Source organism: Saccopteryx bilineata, chromosome 1 (genome assembly GCF_036850765.1).
Source record: "Saccopteryx bilineata isolate mSacBil1 chromosome 1, mSacBil1_pri_phased_curated, whole genome shotgun sequence".
Classification (NCBI taxonomy): domain Eukaryota; kingdom Metazoa; phylum Chordata; class Mammalia; order Chiroptera; family Emballonuridae; genus Saccopteryx; species Saccopteryx bilineata.
The window spans coordinates 85,277,360-85,299,597 of NC_089490.1; the positions used below are offsets into that span (position 1 = coordinate 85,277,360).

At 45.7% G+C, this 22,238-nt stretch overlaps 1 protein-coding gene across 8 annotated transcripts in view; it reads left to right on the plus strand.

Annotated features, from left to right (window-relative positions):
• TCF20 (transcription factor 20) overlaps window positions 1-22,238 on the plus strand; it is a 225,063-nt gene that overhangs the window by 142,231 nt on the left and 60,594 nt on the right. For all 8 annotated transcript variants that reach the window (XM_066256601.1, XM_066256582.1, XM_066256592.1 and 5 more), the window contains one exon: window positions 7,121-12,838. In XM_066256601.1, coding sequence (XP_066112698.1) covers window positions 7,121-12,838 — 5,718 coding nt within the window. The remainder of the gene's footprint in view (window positions 1-7,120; window positions 12,839-22,238) is intronic.

Below are 22,238 nucleotides of genomic sequence, written 5' to 3' on the forward strand. Positions count from 1 at the left end.
GGAGGCCTTGTCTTCTGTCCCTGCATGGTCTTAAAATGTTGCCATATGCCTGGCCTGTGGTGGCTCAGTGGATAGAGTATTGACCAGGGATGCTGAGGTTGGTTCAAAATCCTGGGCTTGCTCAGTCAAGGTACACATGAAAATCAATCAACAACTAAAGTGAAGCAACTATGAGCCGATACTTCTGGCCCCCCCTTATCTCTGTAAAATTAATAGAGAAAATCTTTAAAAAAAAAAAAGTTGCCATATGACTAATAAGTCATGCAGACCCCATTGAACCCCTGGCAGTCAGAGCCCAGCACCTGCCTGCTGCTGTTTTTTGTTATCACTTCCAATTTTGAGCCCTGGCATTTCTTACTTTCTTTCAGTTTGACTGTACATTTGGGCGGACATTTCTAGGGGTTTTGTTGAGGGAGGATTTCCAGTCCCTCTGGTATGCCATATTGCATGAAATAAAAGTCTCTCACTCCTCGAGTGATAATATTTTACTCTGAAATACTAGGAATGAGAGAAGAACTAGATTAGTCAGAGTCCTGATAGAAAACAAATGGCATGCTCAAACTGGGTAATTTGAGAAGCATTTAATTGTATCACTCTGGGTTCGTTCAGGAAAAGAGAAACTTTGTCCCAGGTATAAAAAGTTGATAGGGGAATTAAGGGCTTACCTATCGTTGGAAGGTCAGGGAAGCTGAGACTGAAGCACCACAACAAGCGGTTGTCACGAGCTCCTAGGGAAGCTGCTGTGCATCTGGGTCTGCTGCCACTATCTCCAGGCAAATCAGCCTCCCCTTTTTTCTGTCTTCCAAATCTTTGTGTTTCTCTTTGCCAACTTAATGCAGAACCATGCTGGAAAGGGTTTCTGGAAAGGTAGCCACTAGCTTCTTACCTGCAGAGCAGAACTTAAAAAGAGGGTGGTCATACTGCTGAGATGATGGGTATAGAACTGGGACTGTTTATAAAGGGTGATCAGGGTTTGCGGGTTCTGATGGAGACAGTGGAATCTCCTGGGCTAGCAATAGCAAAAGTTGTTACTACTCGTAGGCCTGAAAGGCACGAGGAAGAAGCAGTTTTTGAAGCCTGGAGATGGTGGCTATTTAGGTTGCCCATGTATGGTAGCCATCAACCAGTCTCAGTGGCTGTGGGTTAGGAGCCATGAGAGTAAATTCCTCCTTCTCACTTTTCTCCTGCCTCTTCACAGCCAAACAGGGCCAGAAGCCAAAGAGGCCAGAAGCCAAAGGGGCAGTCTCTGCAGTGACCCCTCCCGGGACATAGAGGAAGAAGGAGATGGGTGAGGAGTGAGACTGGAGGGCAAAGAGAATAATCCACCAGATAGGGGCCATAACTAGAAACATATGTGCTGTTAATGTCTTGAGGATTGGAGCATTCTTTCAAGGCAAAGGAGAATGAGCAGGAAATCGATGGTTAAATGTGAAATTAAAGGGGAAGTGGGTCCTTGAAAAGCTCTCAAGGAAACTGTCTTGAGGAGTATTTGGAGAACTTTGTGAAGAGATGGGTTGGGGAGTGGGATGATGTTGAATTGTGAAGGAAGAACGATAAGGAAGCTGATGTGGGTTTTCTATAGACAAGGTCGTTGGCATTGTGATAGGATGGAGAGCCGCAGCTGTAATGCTTGTGAGGTCAGCGTGTGGACTCTGGGCCATCGAATGTAAAGGCACTAAAGTCCTGAACCTCACTCACTAGCGTACCTCCAGAGGCCTTCTGAAACCATTCAGAAAATTAGGAAAATGTGAGAAAACCAGGAAAGAGAAAATCAGGGCCAGGGAGAACTGGGGAGGCAGGTACATTGGAAACCCTTTTTTGCAGAGTATGCATATAGATTCCTTGTGGGTGACCTACTTCCTTTGGAATGTCAAGTTTCCTTAACTACATCTGTATGTATTCAAACAAAGAAATTTAGGCATTTGTCTTAATCCTGATGTGTTTTTTGTTTGTTTTTAAATTATTTTTATTCATTTTAGAGAAGAGAAAGAGAGGGGGGGGGCATGAAGCATCAACTCCCATATGTGCAAGCCCAGGGTTTTGAACCGGCAACCTCAGCATTCCAGGTTGACGCTTGATCCACTGCACCACCACTGGTCAGGCCTACTCCCAACATTTTAAAACTGATTACACCGCTTTGCTTTTTTAATGATGGAGTAGTTTTAGAATGATTTCTATGAGTAGCTTATTTTATGCTAATATTAAAGTTATAGTCACTGCCTGACCTGTGGTGGCGCAGTGAATCAAGTGTTGACCTGGAATGCTGAGGTCGTCGGTGCAAAGCCCTGGGCTTGCCTGATCAAGGCACATACTAGAAGGAGCTACTACAAGGTTATACTTCCTCCCCCCCCTTTATCTCTCTCTCTCCTCTCTCTAAATATCAATAAATAATTTTTTTTTTTTTGTATTTTTCTGAAGTGAAAAGCAGGGAAGCAGAGAGACAGACTCCCACATGCGCCCAACCAGGATCCACCAGCATGCCCACCAGGGGGCGATGCTCTGCCCATCTGAGGCGTTACCCATTGCAACTGGAGCCATTCTAGCACCTGAGGCGGAGGCCAATGTGCCATCCTCAGCACCCGGGCCAACTTTGCTCCCCTGGAGCCTTGATTGCAGGAAGGGAAGAGAGAGAAAGAGAAAGGAGACGGGGAAGGGTGGAGAAGCAGATGGGCACTTCTCCTATGTGCCCTGGCTGGGAATCAAGCCCGGGACTTCCACATGCCAGGCTGGCGCTCTACCGCTAAGCCAGCTGGCCAGGGCCTAAATAAAATCTTTTAAAAAATAAAATTGCAGCCTGACCAGGCGGTGGCGCAGTGGATAGAGCATCGGACTGGGATGCAGAAGACCCAGGTTCGAGACCCTGAGGTCGCCAGCTTCAGTGCGGGCTCATCTGGTTTGAGGAAAAGCCCACCAGCTTGAACCCAATGTCGCTGGCTCCAGCAAGGGTTTACTCGGTCTGCTGAAGGCCCGCAGTCAAGGCACATGTGAGAAAGCAATCTAACAATGAACAACTAAGGTGTTGCAACGTGCAATGAAAAACTAATGATCGATGCTTCTCATCTCTCTTCGTTCCTATCTGTCCCTGTTTATCCCTCTCTCTGACTCACTCTCTGTCTCTGTAAAAAAAATAAAATTAAAAAATTAAAAATAAATAAAATTGCAGTTACTCTGGGTTTACTTTTTTAGTTGCTAGTATTCTTGGTTTCTGATTGCTTTACTTGAGACTCCTGAAAGAGATGGACGTGCACCCACTTTTCTTGTGCTCTGATACTTCACTATACTGAGAATCTTTAGCTTGTCTGATCCCTAAACCTGAACTATAACATCAGGGAAGAAGGACTGAGGACAGACCTTGGAAGGAGTTGTTCCCAAATGGTTTTTCTCTCTGCAGCTCAGGTTTTCTCAGAGGCCAGGGGCAGCCTGAGGTAGGACATGCTGATGCTGAAGTAAGTGGTCCTTAGCTGTTAGGGCTCCTGTTCAGCAAAAATTTGGAGTAAGCGGCAACATTGTTTATACACTAAGATTTTTCTGAGGTCTGACTTTATTCACAGAAGGATTAATTAAACAAATGTACTTATTTATGGAACAGTTCTCTCTCTAGGAAGTATTTTATTAAACTGCCAGGTTTGGTCTTTTTGTTGGAGTTAACCTGTCAGCGCCTTTTATTGTGTAGAGAAAGCCACCGGCATTAAGCACTAGAGCAGAAACACACCACCAAAAGGCCAAGTACCTGTGTGGACAGAATCATTCTTGATAGTCCTAGAAGAAATGGGGGTGGGGGATCAGGGATGTTCTTGTGAGGTGAAGGAGAGGACACACTTAAAAGTATTGTTGGTCACCCACTTTCAAAGCCAGCTTCTGACAAGGTCACCCACTTTCAAGGCCAGCTGTTCCTGTCATAGACCTTCTGGGTAGTGTAGTGGTGAGAAGACGGCCCAAGGGAGGAGACTGCTGCTCAGGAGCCTTTGAGCCCTGTGCTTTGGTTTCCTCATATCTAAAGTGATGATATTTGTGTTGTGTGCATTAATGTTTAGTGTGTGAAATCAAGCATTACAGTTAGCACTCCAGTCGCCAGTGACTGTTGCCCAGCAGATTCATAGGAACACAGAAAATAGTCTGTTGCAGAGACATTTTGAAAAGAATGAGAAGTGGTTTTTTTTTAAATTCTCGGATTATTTGAATGTTTAAGATGACTTTGGGTCATGTCATTATAGATCAAACTTAAACCAAATTAGTAGCCCTTTATATCTAGCTATTTTACTTGATTTTTAAATTTTTATTTATTGATATTTTTTTAGAGCAAGAAAGAAAAAGAGAAACATTGATTTGTTCTTCCACTTATTTATGCATTCATTGGTTGATTCCTTTTTGAGAGGGAGGGCAGAGAGAGATGAGAAGCATCAACGCGTATTTGCTTTACTTTAGTTGTTCATCGATTGCTTCTCATATGTGCCTTGACCAGGTGGGCTTAAACCAAACCAGTGACCCCTTGCTCAAATCAGTAATCTTGGGCTCAAGCCAGCAACCTTGTCGACGAGCCCACACTCAAGCCAGTGACCCAGGGGCTTTGAATCAGGGATCTCAGCATCCCAGGTTGACCACTGTACAACCACCTGGCCAGGCTCTTTGGTTGTTTCTTGTATGTGCCCTGACCAAGGAATTGAATCCACAGCCTTGGTGTGTTGTGACGATGTTCTAACCAACTGAGCCACCTGGATAAGGCTCATTTAGCTGTTTTAGATATAAGGTATTTCAGGAAGAAGTGGGTCAAGCTCCCTGGGTTTGGAGTTACTATCATCGGCCCTGATCCGTGTTTACTTTCCAAAGTCTCCTCATAACTCTTATGTGAATTCAAGTTTGGTGTTCTTTTCTCCTTGGAACTGGACTTAGAATTTGACTGTCAGGCTCTTAAAAATCTTCAGCTCTGCTTTTAGATTGATCATGTTCTATTTATGTAAGTTCTAGCCTAGTTCTCTAAGGCCTAGTTCTTGTACCGTTTACTGGTTCACAGGCCTGCCATGTTGTGCTCCTTACTGTTTCAGTGACATGAGGATTGCAGCAAGGCTCAGTCTCTGCCCTTTAGGAAAATTGTATTCCAGTGGAGGAGAGACAGACAGTACACAATTAGCGTATCCACATCTGCTGGGAATAAATACTGGGGAGGAAGTAGATGCGGGAAGAAGAACTGGAAAGCCCAGGTAAGGGTGTAGAGTTAGCTGTTTTTAATAGAATATCCAGAGAAGGCCTCACTATTCTGGTGACATTTGTCCAGAATCTGGAAGTAAGAGGGACAAGTCCTGTGGCTGTGAAGGAGGAGCAGCACAGGCAAGGAGAGGAGAAGAAGGTCAGAGAGGTAATGGTATGAGAGCGGGGCCTCCCAGACCAGCTCCACTTGAAATGAGATGGGGAGCCATTGCAGGGCTTGGATATAATGTACCCGTGTGACTTACCTTTTTAAAAGTATTGCTAACTTTCCTGCCAATAACTTCATTTTCAGCTCCCCCTACAAGAGAACAAAACAAAGAAACTAGATTCATAAGCCATTGTAGGAAAACTTTGTCTTAACTTACCTTTGCTCATATGTGATTCAGAACTTCTTCTTCTTTTTTTTTTTTTACAGAGACAGAGTCAGAGAGAGGGATAGACAGGGACAGACAGACAGGAACGAAGAGAGATGAGAAGCATCAATCATTAGTTTTTCATTGCACATTGCGACACTTTAGTTGTTCATTGATTGCTGTCTCATATGTGCCTTGACCGCGGGCCTTCAGCAGACCGAGTAACCCCTTGCTCAAGCCAGTGATCTTGGGTCCAAGCTGGTGAGCTTTTGCTCAGACCAGATGAGCCCGCACTGAAGCTGGCGACGTCGGGGTCTCGAACCTGGGTCCTCTCCATCCCAGTCCGACGCTCTATCCACTGTGCCACCACCTGGTCAGGCCAGAACTTCTTTTTTAACTAATTGAATTTTAAAGTCATTTGGAGCTGTTTACCATTATCTTATTCATCTCTTACTCTGAGAGGAGACAGGCCCAGGCAAAAGACAAAATAAAACCAGCTCTTGATTAACTGTTTAAGAAGAGCATTACATTATGTGCTACTTGCATTAGTGAAAGTAATACAAAGTATTGACCTAATCAGATTACTTTAGGAAGAGTCTAAGTTCTAGGCTTGATGAATTCTTTTCCTTTGTCTTTTGCTGTCCTCCAAAGTGACTTTCAGTTCCCTCTTTCATAGCAGTCACCGGTAATAACTCTGTGAATATTAGATTGCAAATAAAAAAACTAGGTGGAGATTAGATGTGCTGGAACTTCTTGTAAACCTCCAAAAAGAATCGGCAAGAATAGTCCCTGCTCTTTGGCTTATGTAGCCTAGCCCTTTGGACCTGGACATTGATGGATATTTGAGAAGGGTGCCTTGGACACAATTATGTGTCAAGAAGAGGTTAACCCTTAAGTTTTCATGGCTGACTGAAATAAGGAATCCCTGCAGTGGTAAGAGTTGAGTGTCACCAGTCATCACAGGCAGTTGGTAATTACAGTAAGTCTGTGTAACATGCATTGGGATATAAGGGACTCACTTCCATTCTCAGGCCAGTCTGTTTCTCAGATCTGGGGCTGGGAGCAGCAAGTAGAGTGACTGCCTCATTATTATCTGAGATACTTATTCAGTCCAGTCTAATAACATGAAAGTAAATAAATGAAATTGTTTTTCCCATCCTTCCCCACCAAAACTGCAAAATGTTTTTTTAAATGCTGGTTGTCTTTTATTTTTTTTATTTTTATTTTTTAGAGCAATAACCCAGCCTTATATTTTTACACAATTGAATTGGAGTGGTGGTGCTCATTTATCTAAAAATGAGGTTTTTACTGTATTGAATTTGTTTTTACCCAGAGTCTTCTTTTAATACTACCATAGACTCCTGCCTCATTCTTGAGGCTGTTTCTCTGCATATTTTCATTTTCAGAAATGAATAGGATAAGAAATAAAAAGAGGTGAAGTACAGACCAGTCAATTTTATCCGGATAGCTGAATTACCATACCCCCTCCATCACCTAGACTTGATTTTATTTGTACTGAGGGGACATATGTCTCATTTTTTCTCCCTTTCTTCTGTTTCCAGGAGGGCTGTTGGCCCGCCGCTGTGCTGCTGAACAGCATGCAGTCCTTTCGAGAGCAGAGCAGTTACCACGGAAACCAGCAGAGCTACCCGCAGGAGGTACACAGTTCCTCCCGTCTAGAAGAGTTCAGCCCTCGCCAGGCCCAGATGTTCCAGAATTTTGGGGGTGCAGGAGGCAGCAGTGGTGGCAGCAGCGGTGGCAGTAGTGGTGGGCGACGAGGGACCACAGCAGCTGCGGCAGCGATGACTAGTGAGACCTCCGGCCATCAAGGCTACCAGAGTTTCAGGAAAGAAGCTGGAGACTTCTACTACATGGCCGGCAACAAAGACCCTGTGGCAACAGGCACCCCACAGCCTCCTCAGCGAAGGCCTTCCGGGCCTGTGCAGAGCTATGGACCCCCGCAGGGGAGCAGCTTTGGCAATCAGTATGGGAGTGAAGGTCACGTGGGCCAGTTTCAAGCACAGCACTCTGGCCTTGGTGGTGTGTCTCACTATCAGCAGGACTACACGGGGCCTTTCTCTCCGGGGAGTGCTCAGTACCAGCAGCAGGCCTCTAGCCAGCAGCAGCAGCAGCAACAGCAGCAAGTCCAGCAGCTGAGACAGCAGCTCTACCAGTCCCATCAGCCTCTGCCACAGGCTGCTGGCCAGCCAGCCACTGGCTCATCCCATCTGCAGCCGATGCAGCGGCCGTCGACTCTGCCGTCCTCTGCCACTGGTTATCAGTTACGAGTAGGTCAGTTTGGCCAGCACTACCAGTCTTCTGCTGCTTCGTCCTCCTCCTCCTCCTTTCCGTCACCGCAGCGTTTCAGCCAGTCTGGTCAGAGCTATGACAGCAGTTACAGTGTGAATGCTGGATCCCAGTATGAAGGGCATAATGTAAGTTCTAATGCACAGGCTTATGGAACACAATCAAATTACAGCTATCAGCCTCCATCTATGAAAAATTTTGAACAAGCAAAGATCCCACAAGGGACCCAGCAGGGGCAGCAGCAGCAGCCGCCGCAGCAGCAGGCTCAGCAGCAGCCGCAGCAGCAGCATGCGCCACAGCACGTGATGCAGTACACCAGTGCTGCCACCAAGCTGCCCCTGCAGAGCCAGGTGGGGCAGTACAGCCAGCCCGAGGTGCCTGTGAGGTCCCCCATGCAGTTCCATCAGAACTTCAGCCCCATTTCTAACCCTTCTCCGGCTGCCTCTGTGGTTCAGTCTCCAAGCTGTAGCTCCACCCCATCTCCTCTCATGCAGAGTGGGGAGAATCTCCCATGTGGGCAAGGCAGTGTGCCCATGGCTTCCAGAAACAGAATCTTACAGTTAATGCCTCAGCTCAGCCCAACCCCATCGATGATGCCCAGTCCTAACTCACATGCTGCAGGCTTCAAAGGGTTTGGACTTGAAGGAGTGCCAGAAAAGCGACTGACAGACCCTGGGCTGAGTAGTCTGAGTGCCCTGAGTACTCAAGTGGCCAATCTTCCTAATACTGTCCAGCACATGCTACTCTCTGATGCCCTGACACCTCAGAAGAAGACCTCCAAGAGGCCCTCCTCCTCTTCTAAGAAAGCAGACAGCTGCACAAACTCTGAGGGCTCCTCCCAGCCTGAAGAACAGCTGAAGTCTCCTATGGCAGAGTCGCTGGATGGAGGCTGCTCTAGCAGTTCCGAGGATCAAGGCGAGAGAGTGAGGCAGCTGAGTGGCCAGAGCACCAGCTCTGACACCACCTACAAGGGGGGAGCCTCAGAGAAAGCTGGCTCTTCCCCAGCACAAGGCGCTCAGAATGAAGCTCCCAGACTCAGTGCCAGCCCTGCAGCCAGAGAAGAGGCGACCTCGCCAGGTGCTAAGGACACATCACCATCATCTGAGAGCAACCCAAAAGTCAATGAGAAGACTATTGGAGTGATTGTCTCCCGGGAAGCCATGACAACTCGTGCAGAGAAGCCTGGTGGACAGGATAAAGGCTCCCAAGAGGATGATCCCACAGCCACTCAAAGGCCACCCAGCACTGGTGGGGCCAAGGAAACCAGTCATGCAGTGCTTCCACAGCCAGAGCCTCCGGGAGGAGGGAGCAAAGGAAACAAGAGCGGAGATAACTCCAACCACAATGGAGAGGGCAATGGCCAGAGTGGGCACCCTGCAGTAGGCTCTGGCTTCATAGGCAGAACTGAGCCTAGCAAGTCTCCTGGAAGCCTGCGCTATAGTTACAAAGACAGCTTCGGGTCAGCAATGCCAAGAAATGTTGGTGGCTTTCCTCAGTATCCTACAGGACAAGATAAGGGGGATTTCACTGGCCATGGGGAGCGAAAGGGCAGAAATGAGAAGTTCCCTAGCCTTCTGCAGGAAGTGCTTCAGGGTTATCACCACCACCCTGACAGGAGATACTCTAGAAGTAGTCAGGAGCATCAGGGCATGGCTGGTGGCCTGGAGGGAACCACGAGGCCTAATGTCTTAATTAGTCAAACCAATGAATTAGCAAGCAGGGGCCTTTTGAACAAAAGCATTGGGTCCCTATTAGAAAACCCTCATTGGGGTCCCTGGGAGAGGAAATCAGGCAGCACGGCAGCTGAAATGAAACAGATCAATTTGGCAGACTATCCAATTCCCAGAAAGTTTGAAATAGAGCCTCAGTCATCAGTGCATGAGCCTGGGGGTTCCCTCTCTGAAAGAAGATCAGTGATCTGTGACATTTCTCCTCTAAGGCAGATTGTCAGGGACCCAGGGGCTCACTCGCTGGGACACATGGGTGCCGACACCAGACTTGGGAGGAATGAACGCCTCAATCCAAGTTTGAGTCAGTCGGTCATTCTTCCAGGTGGCTTGGTGTCCATGGAAACAAAGCTGAAATCCCAGAGCGGGCAGATAAAAGAGGAAGACTTTGAGCAATCCAAATCCCAAGCCAGTTTCAACAACAAGAAATCTGGAGACCACTGCCATCCTGCTAGCATCAAGCACGAGTCTTACCGAGGCAATGCCAGCCCTGGATCTGCCGCCCATGATTCCATCTCAGACTATGGTCCACAAGACAGCAGACCCACACCCATGCGGCGGGTTCCTGGCAGAATAGGTGGTCGAGAGGGCATGAGGGGTCGGTCCCCTTCTCAGTATCATGATTTTTCAGAAAAATTGAAGATGTCTCCTGGGAGGAGCAGGGGCCCAGGGGGAGACCCTCATCACATGAACCCACATATGACCTTTTCAGAGAGGGCCAATAGGAGTTCATTACACACTCCCTTTTCTCCCAACTCAGAAAGCCTGGCCTCTGCGTATCATACAAACACTCGGGCTCATGCTTATGGGGACCCCAATGCAGGTTTGAATTCTCAGCTCCATTACAAGAGGCAGATGTACCAGCAGCAACAAGAGGAATATAAAGACTGGAGCAGCAGCTCTGCTCAGGGAGTGATTGCTGCGGCCCAACATAGGCAGGAGGGGGCCCGGAAGAGCCCCAGGCAGCAGCAGTTCCTGGACAGAGTGCGGAGCCCTGTGAAAAATGACAAAGATGGTATGATGTATGGCCCACCGATGGGGACTTACCATGACCCCAGTGGTCAGGAAAGTGGGCGCTGCCTCATGTCCAGTGATGGTCTGTCTAACAAAGGCATCGAATTGAAGCATGGCTCCCAGAAGTTACAACAAGAATCCTGTTGGGATCTTTCTCGGCAGACTTCTCCAGCCAAAAGCAGTGGCCCTCCAGGAATGTCCAATCAAAAAAGGTATGGACCTCCCCACGAGACTGACGGACATGGACTGGCGGAATCTACACAGTCATCGAAACCTAGCAATGTTATGCTGAGGCTTCCAGGTCAAGAGGATCATTCTTCTCAAAACCCCCTAATCATGAGGAGGCGGGTTCGTTCTTTTATTTCACCCATTCCCAGTAAGAGACAGTCACAAGACATGAGGAACAGTAACACTGAAGATAAAGGACGCCTTCTTCACCCATCAAAAGAAGGCTCTGATAAAGCATTCAATTCCTATGCCCATCTTTCTCACAGTCAGGACTTCAAGTCCATCCCTAAGAGGGAATCCACCAAGGACCTTCCGAGTTCAGACGGTAGAAACTGCCCTGCTGTTACCCTCACAAGTCCTGCTAAGACCAAAATACTGCCCCCTCGCAAAGGACGGGGGTTGAAATTGGAAGCTATAGTTCAGAAGATCACATCCCCAAACATTAGGAGGAGTGCATCCTCAAACAGTGCAGAAGTTGGGGGAGACACAGTTACCCTGGATGACATACTGTCTTTGAAGAGTGGCCCTCCCGAAGGTGGGAATGTTGCTGTTCAGGATGCTGAGATGGAGAAGAGAAAAGGTGAGGTTGTATCTGACCTAGTCTGTCCAAAAAACCAGGAGCTGAACGTAGAAAAACCTATCGCAAGGTCTTCAGAGGAGTGGCGTGGCATTGGGGACGACAAAGTAAAGACTGAGACACACCCAGACATGATCACTGCTGGAAAGGAACCCCCTGGTGCCATGACATCCACAACCTCACAGAAGCCTGGGAGTAACCAGGGTAGACCAGATGGTTCCCTGGGTGGTGCAGCACCTTTAATCTTTCCGGATTCAAAGAATGTACCTGCAGCAGCCGGACTGGCCCCTGAGGCAAATCCTAAGGCTGAAGAGAAGGAGACCGATACAGTGACTATTTCCCCCAAACAAGAGGGTTTCCCTCCAAAGGGGTATTTCCCTTCAGGAAAGAAGAAGGGGAGACCTATAGGTAGTGTGAATAAGCAAAAGAAACAGCAGCAGCCACCACCTCCACCCCCTCAACCCCCTCATATACCAGAAGGTTCTGCAGATGGAGAGCCAAAGCCAAAAAAGCAGAGGCAGAGGAGGGAAAGAAGGAAGCCTGGGGCCCAACCAAGGAAGCGGAAAACCAAACAGGCAGTTCCCATCGTAGAACCCCAAGAACCTGAGATCAAACTAAAGTATGCCACCCAGCCACTGGATAAAAGCGATGCCAAGAACAAGTCTTTTTTCCCTTATATCCATGTAGTAAATAAGTGTGAACTTGGAGCTGTTTGTACAATCATCAATGCTGAAGAAGAAGAACAGACCAAATTGGTGAGGGGTCGGAAGGGGCAAAGGTCTCTGACTCCGCCACCCAGCAGCACTGAGAGTAAGGCGCTCCCAGCCTCATCCTTCATGCTGCAGGGACCTGTAGTGACAGAGTCTTCTGTTATGGGGCACTTGGTTTGCTGTCTGTGCGGCAAGTGGGCCAGTTACCGAAACATGGGTGACCTCTTTGGACCCTTTTATCCCCAAGATTATGCAGCCACTCTCCCGAAGAACCCACCTCCTAAGAGGACCACAGAAATGCAGAGCAAAGTTAAGGTACGGCACAAAAGCGCTTCCAATGGCTCCAAGACGGACACTGAGGAGGAGGAGGAGCAGCAGCAGCAGAAGGAGCAGAGGAGCCTGGCTGCCCACCCCAGGTTTAAGCGGCGACACCGCTCAGAAGACTGTGGTGGAGGCCCTCGGTCGCTGGCCCGGGGCCTTCCCTGTAAAAAAGCAACCACAGAGGGCAGCAGTGAAAAGACTGTTTTGGACTCAAAGCCCTCTGTGCCCACCACTTCAGAAGGTGGCCCTGAGCTGGAGTTACAAATCCCTGAACTACCTCTTGACAGCAATGAATTTTGGGTCCATGAGGGTTGTATTCTCTGGGCCAATGGAATCTACCTGGTCTGTGGCAGGCTCTATGGCCTGCATGAAGCGCTGGAAATAGCCAGAGAGATGGTGAGTATAAGGACTTCTACTAGCTTGCTCTTTTTCTTCTTTTTGGTTCCGTTTCTTCCACGTTGATGTGTTTCAGCCTTACTAATTTACTCTTAATAGCATGTGGTAATCCATCCAGATAAAGCCCTTAGGCCCATATGATGGGCAGAAAATGAAGTAATTTGTAAGATTTGGTTAACTTTTAATTTTGTCATATCTATAGGTTACAAAGTCATGCTAGTGTGATACAGCTTATTAAAATAGGTGTCCTCCATTCCTCCTCAGACTGGATTCCTGATTCGTTCCTTGGCCAGTTTCCTGTTTCTAAACAATAAGATTTTACTGCTGTTTGTGTTATTTATTAATCCCTTTTTCCCATTTCTTCAACATCTGACTGTACTACTTAGGAAGTATTACTATTGTTTTATTTTTTTCTAAAACTTCTCATTTCTCTAAAATTATTAATTCATGTTATTATTTGGTGTTTATTTTTTTGGACCACATCTCTCCAATTCACTTGCATTAGGATATTTATTTTTTAGGTCTGTTTCATAATTGTTATGGGGCATTGGTCACTGTCATTGTGTACTTCTTCCCCAAGTGAATGCGCTTTGCTAAATCCTGTGTCTTCACCTTTCTTAGTCTGGGCCCTCACTTAATGGAGTGCATCATCCTTTAGCAGTTTCCTAAGAGAGGGTGCTGCATGGGAGGTACATACATTGAGATTTTGAAAATGTCTTTATTCTAGTCATGTTTAATTGAAGATTGGTTGGGTATAAAATTCTAGATTTGAAATCATTTTCTCTTACTATCTTGGTATGTAATGACTCCTGGCTTGTCCTGTAGCTTCTAGGTTGTAGTTGAATGGACTGGAGTTCTGGTTTTCAGTTGTTAATGTGTGTTCTGTCTTCTGCCTGGAAGGTTTGAAAATCTTCTCATGTTCCCTCTGAGTCTGACATCTCAGAATGATAGGCCTTGAGGTTGGCCTTTAGTTCATTGTGCTGGCTAGTCTGAGATTTTTGCCACCTGTAAACTCATGTTTTAGAAGTTTGTTGTGTGTTATTTCTTGGATAATTTCTTTCCCTATGTTTTTCTCTGTTCTCTTTTTCTGGAATTCCTGTTAATTACGTGTTTGGTACCTCCTGCTTTGATTCTCTGGCTGTATCTTTTATTTCCCTTGTATCCTATCTCTGCCTTTTTGTTCTAAGTTCTCCAGGCTTTCTTCAACTTTATCATCTAAATTTTTATTACTTTTCTTTATTTCTAATATCCTGAAGAGCTTCTTATTCTCTGAATATCTCTCTGTGGGGGACAGTGACCTGGTTGAATTGGGCTGAGTTAGGGACCTAACTCTTACAGATCCTTCATTGAGTTAGTGCTCTGGTTTCCAGCCCCATCTTGCACTTCCCACTTTCTGGGACACTGCCTTCCAGGCTCTGTGCCACAGGGGTTGGCTCTCTGTTGGCTCCTCCCCTGCACTCTGTGCTCTGCTTCCCTTTAGTCCGCTGAATCACTTACTCCCTGTCTGCTCCATATCCAGCTTCCAGAATTTGTGTGTTGTGTTTCTTCTCTCATTCTTCATTTCCTCATGAGTTTGCCTTATAAGTTTATTTATTTTTGTAGGAAGAAAACAGATGTGTAAATGTATGTTTGGTCCTTGATATTTAACCAAATGAGAGTTTTTTATATAAATTTATAGTTGACAATGATACAAATGACATTTTTTTTTTTTTTTTTGCGAGAGAGACAGAGAGAGGGACAGATAGGGATAGACAGGAAGGAGAGAGATGAGAAGCATCAATTCTTCGTTGCAGTACCTTAGTTGTTCATTAATGGCTTTCTCATATGTGCCTTGACCAGGAGGGCTTCAGCCAAGCCATTGACCCCTTGCTCAAGCCAGTGACCTTTGGGCTCAAGCCAGTGATCATAGGGTCCTGACTGTGAGCCCACACTCAGGTCAGCGACCTTGCATTCAAGCTGGTGAACCCATTCTAAAACACCAGCGAGCCTGACCAGGCGGTGGCGCAGTGAATAGAGCGTCGGACTGGGATGCAGAGGACCCAGGTTCAAGACCCCAAGGTCGCCAGCTTGAGAGCGGGCTCATCTGGTTAGAGCAAAAGAAAAAAAAAAAAAGCTCACCAGCTTGAACCCAAGGTCGCTGGCTCCAGCAAGGGGTTACTCTGTCTGCTGAAGGCCCGCAGTCTAGGCACATATGAGAAAGCAATCAATGAACAACTAAGGTGTCGCAATGTGCAACGAAAAACTAATGATTGATGCTTCTCATCTCTCTTCGTTCCTGTCTGTCTGTCCCTGTCTATCCCTCTCTCTGACTCACTATCTGTCTCTGTAAAAAAATAAACAGCAATAAAACACCAGCGAACTCAGGGTTTTGAACCTGGGTCCTCTGTGTCCCGGGTTGACACATTATCCACTGTGCCACCACCTACCTGATCAGGCACAAATGACTTTCAATCATAATTAATACGGATTTTATCAGCTAGAATCAGTATTCATGGACATTTTTTATTGTCCTCTCTCACCACCTTACAGCTCCCCCCAAAGCACTATATTTTTTCATTGCATTATCCCCAGAATTTATAACAGTGTCTGGTAATAAAGGAAGTACTCAAGAAGTACTCATAAACTAGAGTAAAAATGTAATTAATGTGAAATATATATATTTTTTAAATTAGAATTGTTTTTGAGAGAGAGAAAAATAGGAAGGGACCAAGATGGGAAACACTAACTTATAGTTGTGGCTCCTTAGTTGTTCATGATTGCTTCTCATATGGGCCTTGACTGGGGGGCTTAAGCCGAGTCAGTGACCCCATACTCAAGCCGGCGACCTTGGGATTTCAAGTCTGGGTCCTCAGCATCCCAGGTCGACACTCTGTCTACTGTGCTACCACCAGTCAGGCAAAATTAGAGTATTCTGTCAAAGGGGCTTGTCTTTCCCACTGAGACTTCATACACACAGTCTTTCTTCTGTTTCCTTTCCTGTCTCCATCATTTTTGTCACTCCCAAACCCCAAGTTTGAAATAGATTTATTTCTTGGTCTCAGTGACATTTTATTTATTTTTTTTAGTGAGAAGAGGGGAGGCAGAGACAGACTCCCACGTGTGCCCAAGCAGGATCCACCCAGCAAGTCCAGTAGGGGGCAATGCTCTGCCCATCTGGGGCCCTTGCTCTGTTGCATCCTGAGCCTTTTTTTTTTCTTTTTTCTTAGCGCCTGAGGCAGGGCCATGGACCCATTCTCAACACCCAGGACCAACTTGTTCTAGTTGAGCCATGGCTGCAGGAGGGGAGGAGAAGAGAGAGAGAGAGAAAGAGAAGCGAGAGAGGGAGGGAGGGAGAAGCAGATGGGTGCTTCTCCTGCGTGCCTTTGTGGGGAATCCAACCCAGGACATCCACATACCAGGCCGACGCTTTACCACTGATCCAACTGGCCAGGGCTTGGACACAGTGACATTTAAAATGCAAAAGTTTGGCTCTGGCCAGTTGGCTCAGTGGATAGAGTGTCAGTCTGGCATGCCGATGTCTCAGGTTCAATCCCTGGTCAGGGCACAAATGATAAGCGACTGTCTGCTTCTCTTCCCCTTCCTCTCCCCCTTCTCTCTCTCTCTCTTCCCCTCTCACAGCTCAATTGGTTTAGGCATTGGCCCTGGCCGCTGAGGATAGTTTATTTGATCTGAGTGTTGGCCTCAGGCACTAAGGATAGCTAGGTTGATTTAAGCATCAGCCCCAGATGGGGTTGTCGGGTGGATCCCCATTGGGGCACAGGCAGGAGTCTGTCTCACTATCTTTCCTCCTCTCAATTTAAAAACAAAAAAAGTTATACTTCTTGGCTCTTTGAGTTGATGTTCCACTATGACTACAAGATCCTTTTGTTTTGTCTAGCTTTTTTTCTCTTTTTGTTAATGTACTCAAGAACAAATTAAAATTACGTAATTTACCTTCTCTTATTTAATTTGATTGATGATATTTCAGTTTGTTGAGATCATTTGAGTCTAGTTTTATCGTAGGTTTTAGCAGATGCATTCAATTTTGATCTGCTTAATAAGCATACTCTAAAATCTAAATCCTATCATGTTAAGATAAGGCCCCATATATTTTATTAGAGATCCATTCTGACCTATGTATTTCTGAGGTGTTTTGGCAAGCATAATGTTATAGCAAAATAATATGAAATCCTCAAGAGACAGTAGCTCCCCTCTCTGTCACATTACTCTGAAAATTACTGAAAACTAGAACATGCTTGTACAGACAGCCTTCATTTTGTTTCCTTTTCTGAGTATGGGACTTCATTCATTTCTGCACAGTCCTCTTTGGCTCAAACTTTGACTTCTACTTCCTTACCTTGGTGTAATTGTTATGTGAATCCATAGCGACCGCTGGCATGGATGGTGTTATGACTGTTGATTGCTTCTAAAAGGCATACATAGCATTGGCCAGATGGCTCAGTTGGTTGGAGCATTGTCCTGAATTACAGAGGTTGCCAGTTCGATCCCTGGTCAGAGCACATGCAGGAACAGATAGATATTCCTGTCTCTCTCCTGCTCTCTGGCCTTTTCTCACTAAAATCAATAAAATAAACATTAAAAGATAATAAAATTTAAAGGCATACATATGACTTGGTATATAGAAATCACCTTTGACACGTTTAGGAATGTAAAGGCCTTAAGAGTTATGGCAGCAGGGGCCTGGGGATCGTGGCTCTCTGGTGTGTCCCTTGACAGCTTCGCCCTATGTACGGGAGAGTGGCCTGCACTTTTCTGGTTTCTCCTCCCCCACCTAGGCTGACAGCAACACTTCTAAATAGATTAACAACCACCATGAGGAATTTTTCATATTTTTTTACACCACATCATATGTTAAAGAACTGGTTTTAGGTTAATTTTTTGGATCAGTATATTAAAGATTATACTATTTAAAGTTTATTTTAATACAGGTTTAAATAATGGAAAAATTTATCTCCCCCAATTTAACAGGCTAACATCCTCCCTGATTTACTTCAAATTATGACAGAAACATGATTTCACAAATATAAAAGCATTAATTCATTGATTATATTATGAAATGCGACTACAAGTTAAAATGACAAAAACAGGTCAGTTCCCCTAATTGGTTATCTGTAAAATAAAGGATTTATCCTAGATGCTCTGTGAATTCCCACCTATTTGCTCCTGAAGTTAGTAGCCTAGCAAGGATGCTGTTACCAGCCCAGGTCCTGCTCTTCACTCCAGTGTCCCTCCCTGCCCTGCCTCCTCCCCAAACCACAGGCACTATAGTGACCTCCCATGGACTCCTTGTCCTCTGGCCCTCCCTCTCACATTCCCACACTCTTTTCATTCCTGTCTTTCTCTCTCCCTAACACACCCTCCCTCACTAGCCCAGTCTCAGGCAGCCACTTGTCTTTGTCCTCATATCTCACTCACACTTCTGCTGTAGCCTGTTTCTGTGTTACACAGCAAGGTACCCAGCCTGGTCACCTGTCTAGTCCTGTGACTTTTTGTGTGTGTGTGTGATGGAGACAGAGTCAGAAAGAGGGACAGATAGGAACAGACAGGAAGGGAAAGAGATGAAAAGTATCAATCATAGTTGTGGCACCTGAGTTGTTCATTGATTGCTTTCTCTTATGTGCCTTGACCAGGGCACTACAGCAGACCATGTGGCCCTTTGCTCAAGCCAGCGACCTTAGGCTCAAGCTGCTGAGCCTTATTCAAACCAGATGAACCTGCGCTAAAGCTGGTGACCTCGGGATCTCAAACCTGGGTCCTCCACATCCCAGCCGACGCTCTACCCACTGCGCCACTGCCTGGTCAGGCTAATCAAGTGACTTTTAACATAGAGCAGAAAATTGTGTAATTATCTTACTACCTATTTTTTCTTAACACTTTTCTTTTTTATCATTACACAATAACCTTGGGACTAAACTTGCAGATTCAGGGTTTTCAGGATTTGGCTTTTCTAAATTCTAAGAAATTTCAGGTGAAACTTGCAGTTTTGAATTTTATTGCTTATGTTACCTTACAAAATAAATCATGACAGATTGGAACACTTACTTTTTCTACAGTTTGTTTTTTAATTTCTTTTAGGGGTGGAGAGATCATTTCTCTGATGTAAACTAGTTATTGCTAATATGTTAAAAGAGCCAACAGGGTCAAATACATAGCATGTCAAAGTGGGTATTCATTTCAGTTCAATAAATATCTAAGTCCTTGCTAGAAAACCAATAAAAACCTGAAGTTAGTGTGCTATGAAGGACCTTAGCTCATTTCATGGGGGATGAGCCTTAGCCATCCCACAGCTGGTGTGAGAAGCCTGGCCCTGGACTTGATCAGGAAGCTCTGTGTGATTCATGCAGAAAGCAGCCCTTACCCCAGGCTGTTCCTGCCCAGGGGCCTTGAGTGTTCCAGAAGGTACAGCTTCCCTTATCCAATACCTAAGGCCAGTTTTGCAGGACTGTGAAGGCCAACAACTGCAGACCAGTTTCTTTTTATCTTCCCATTTATTGGAGAAAACTCTGATAAGGTTAAATCTAGTCAGCTTAGTTGCTGACTTCAGAGATTCCCCTCAGCTTTCTGCCTGTGCCTTTCTGCTCCACAGTTGGGGAAGAGGGGTAGGAGAGAACCCTGTAGTCACATTGCTTCATCTGAACTGTTAGCTGGGAACCTACTCGAGTCACTTAACTTATGTACTTCTTCTTCCTCTAATACATTGACTGTAAGGAAGGCTGTTATGAGCATTAAATGAGTTCCTCTTTGGGAAGTGTGGAGAGAAGTGTTTGGCAAGCATGTGGGCTAGTGTCTGCCTGGAGTGTTGTACTCGCGTGTTGCCGTGGTGAGGATGTGCTCCTGTCTTGAAGCTCTCTCAGTAAGCTGATCATTACATTCTGGCAGCGTAATGGTTCTTCCCAGGAGTGTCCAGAACTTATCCTCTTGGATAGGGAGTTGCTTTGCTTATGAAATATTTTCTCCTCATTTTCACTCTTGTGGGAAAATCAAGTTTTAGGGGAGCTGGGTATATGGTATTTAAGGTATAGTATTTCTTTTTTAATTTAAATTTTTATTTTTAATTTAGTGTTGACATGGTTTCAAGTATCCCATTCAGTGAGGTGCAGTATTAGTTACCATCCTATGAAATAGCATTAGTCCACATGGTCGCTCAGGAATTAGCTTCTTCAAAGGAGAGGAGTCAAAATGAAGGGAATAAAATTTGCCTTGATAATAAGGAAAAGCCTTAAGCCCTGGTTGGTAGCACAGTGGGTAGAGCGTCCTCCTGGAGCACTGAGGTTCCGGGGTCACCGGCTTGTGCCCTGTTCAGGCCACATAAGAGAAGCAGTCAGCCTGACCAGGTGGTGGCACAGTGGATAGAGCGTTGGCTTGGGACTCTGAGGACCCAGGTTTGAAACCCAGGGTCACTTGCTGGCTTGAGCAGGGGTCACTGGCTCTGGCTGGAGCCTCCCCAAAACCCACCAAGGCACATATATGAGAAGCAATCAATGAACAACTAAGGTGCCACAACGAAGAGTTGATGCTTCTAATCTCTCTCCCTTCCTGTCTGTCCCTGTCTTGTTTCTGTCTCTGTCTCTATCTCTGCCTCTCTCTTTCACTAAAAATAAAAAGGCAGTTGGTGTACAACTAAGTGGAAGAATGAGTTGATGCTTTTCTTTCTCTCTCTTCCTCCCCCTTCCTTCCTCTCTCAGAAACCAATGGAAAAATTTTTAATTTTTTATTATTATATTATTCTAAGTTGTAAATTTTTGATAGTGATTACCAAAGGCCAAAGTAAAGAGTCTACCCTGCAATAAATTTATTTAAATAAACATTATCGACAGGTCAGCACTCTAAGAGAGATCTAAAATAATTCATGAAATGATTCAGGACAGCCACCCTCCACTTCTCCCACAGACAGTTTATATATAGTATATGTTGGACTACAATACTATCTTTTGTAGCCTAAGGAGTTAGCCTTTCATTTAAAGGTAGTGCAAAGCCACTAGTGATTTCAAGCATGTAAAATCATGGAGTCAGCCTGACCAGGTGGTGGTGCAGTGTATAGAGCGTCAGACTGGGATGCAGAGGACCCAGGTTCGAGACCCCAAGATCACCAGCTTGAGCGCAGGCTTATCTGGTTTGAGCAAAGCTCACCAGCTTGGACCCAAGGTCGCTGGCTGAGCAAGGGGTTACTCCATCTGCTGAAGGCCCACGGTCAAAGCACATATGAGAAAGCAATCAATGAACAAGTAAGGTGTCTCAACGAAAAACTGATGGTTGATGCTTCTCATCTCTCTTCGTTCCTTTCTGTCTGTCCCTATCTATCCCTCTCTCTGACTCTCTCTCTGTCTCTATAAAAATAAAATAAAACAAATTAATGGAGTCAGGTGTGTGTTTTGTAAGGGAAGCACAGGACTGAGATTTAAGGAGAGACGAGTGGCACTACTTTGTAAGAGATGATAAGGGCAGAGTAAGTGGTGATAAAAAAGAACCAGGAGTGGACAGATACTAAAAACATTTTGGAATTTTTAAGTTCATAGAATTTAGAAATTGATTAGATGTGGCAGATAAAGGACAATAAGGAATGAAGCTGAGGCTTCTCGCTCAGCACGCAAGTCAGTGGTGAGGTGGGGATGGGTTAGACATCAGTAACAGGAAAGGGAATTGAGGAAAAACACTGCATTTTATGGCAGATGTGTAGCAGACAAAAGAAGGTATTAGGTATGAAACCCTACAGCAGGGGTCCCCAAACTTTTTACACAGGGGGCCAGTTCACTGTCCCTCAGACCGTTGGAGGGCCGGACTTTAAAAAAAAAACTGAACAAATCTCTATGCACACTGCACATATCTTATTTTAAAGTAAAAAAACAAAACGGGAACAAATACAATATTTAAAATAAAGAACAAGTAAATTTAAATCAACAAACTGACCAGTATTTCAATGGGAACTAGGCTCCTCTCACTGACCACCAATGAAAGAGGTGCCCCTTCCGGAAGTGCGGCGGGGGCCTGATAAATGGCCTCAGGGGGGCTGCATGTGGCCCGCGGGGCTGTAGTTTGGGGACCCCTGCCCTACAGTATCATGTTCATATCAGTCAATTCCCTAGGTCTCGAGTGCAGTATTTTTAATAAGGACTGCTTGATTTTTATTTAGCTTTTGTAAAACTGGTAAACTTTTATTTATTTATTTATTTATTTTTGGTATTTTTCTGAAGCTGGAAACGGGGACAGACAGTCAGACTCCTGCATGCGCCCGACCGGGATCCACCTGGCACGCCCACCAGGGGGCGACGCTCTGCCCCTCTGGGGCGTCACTCTGTCGCGACCAGAGCCACTCTAGCGCCTGGGGCAGAGGCCAAGGTGCCATCTCCAGTGCCCCGGCCATCTTTGCTCCAATGGAGCCTCGGCTGCGGGAGGGGAAGAG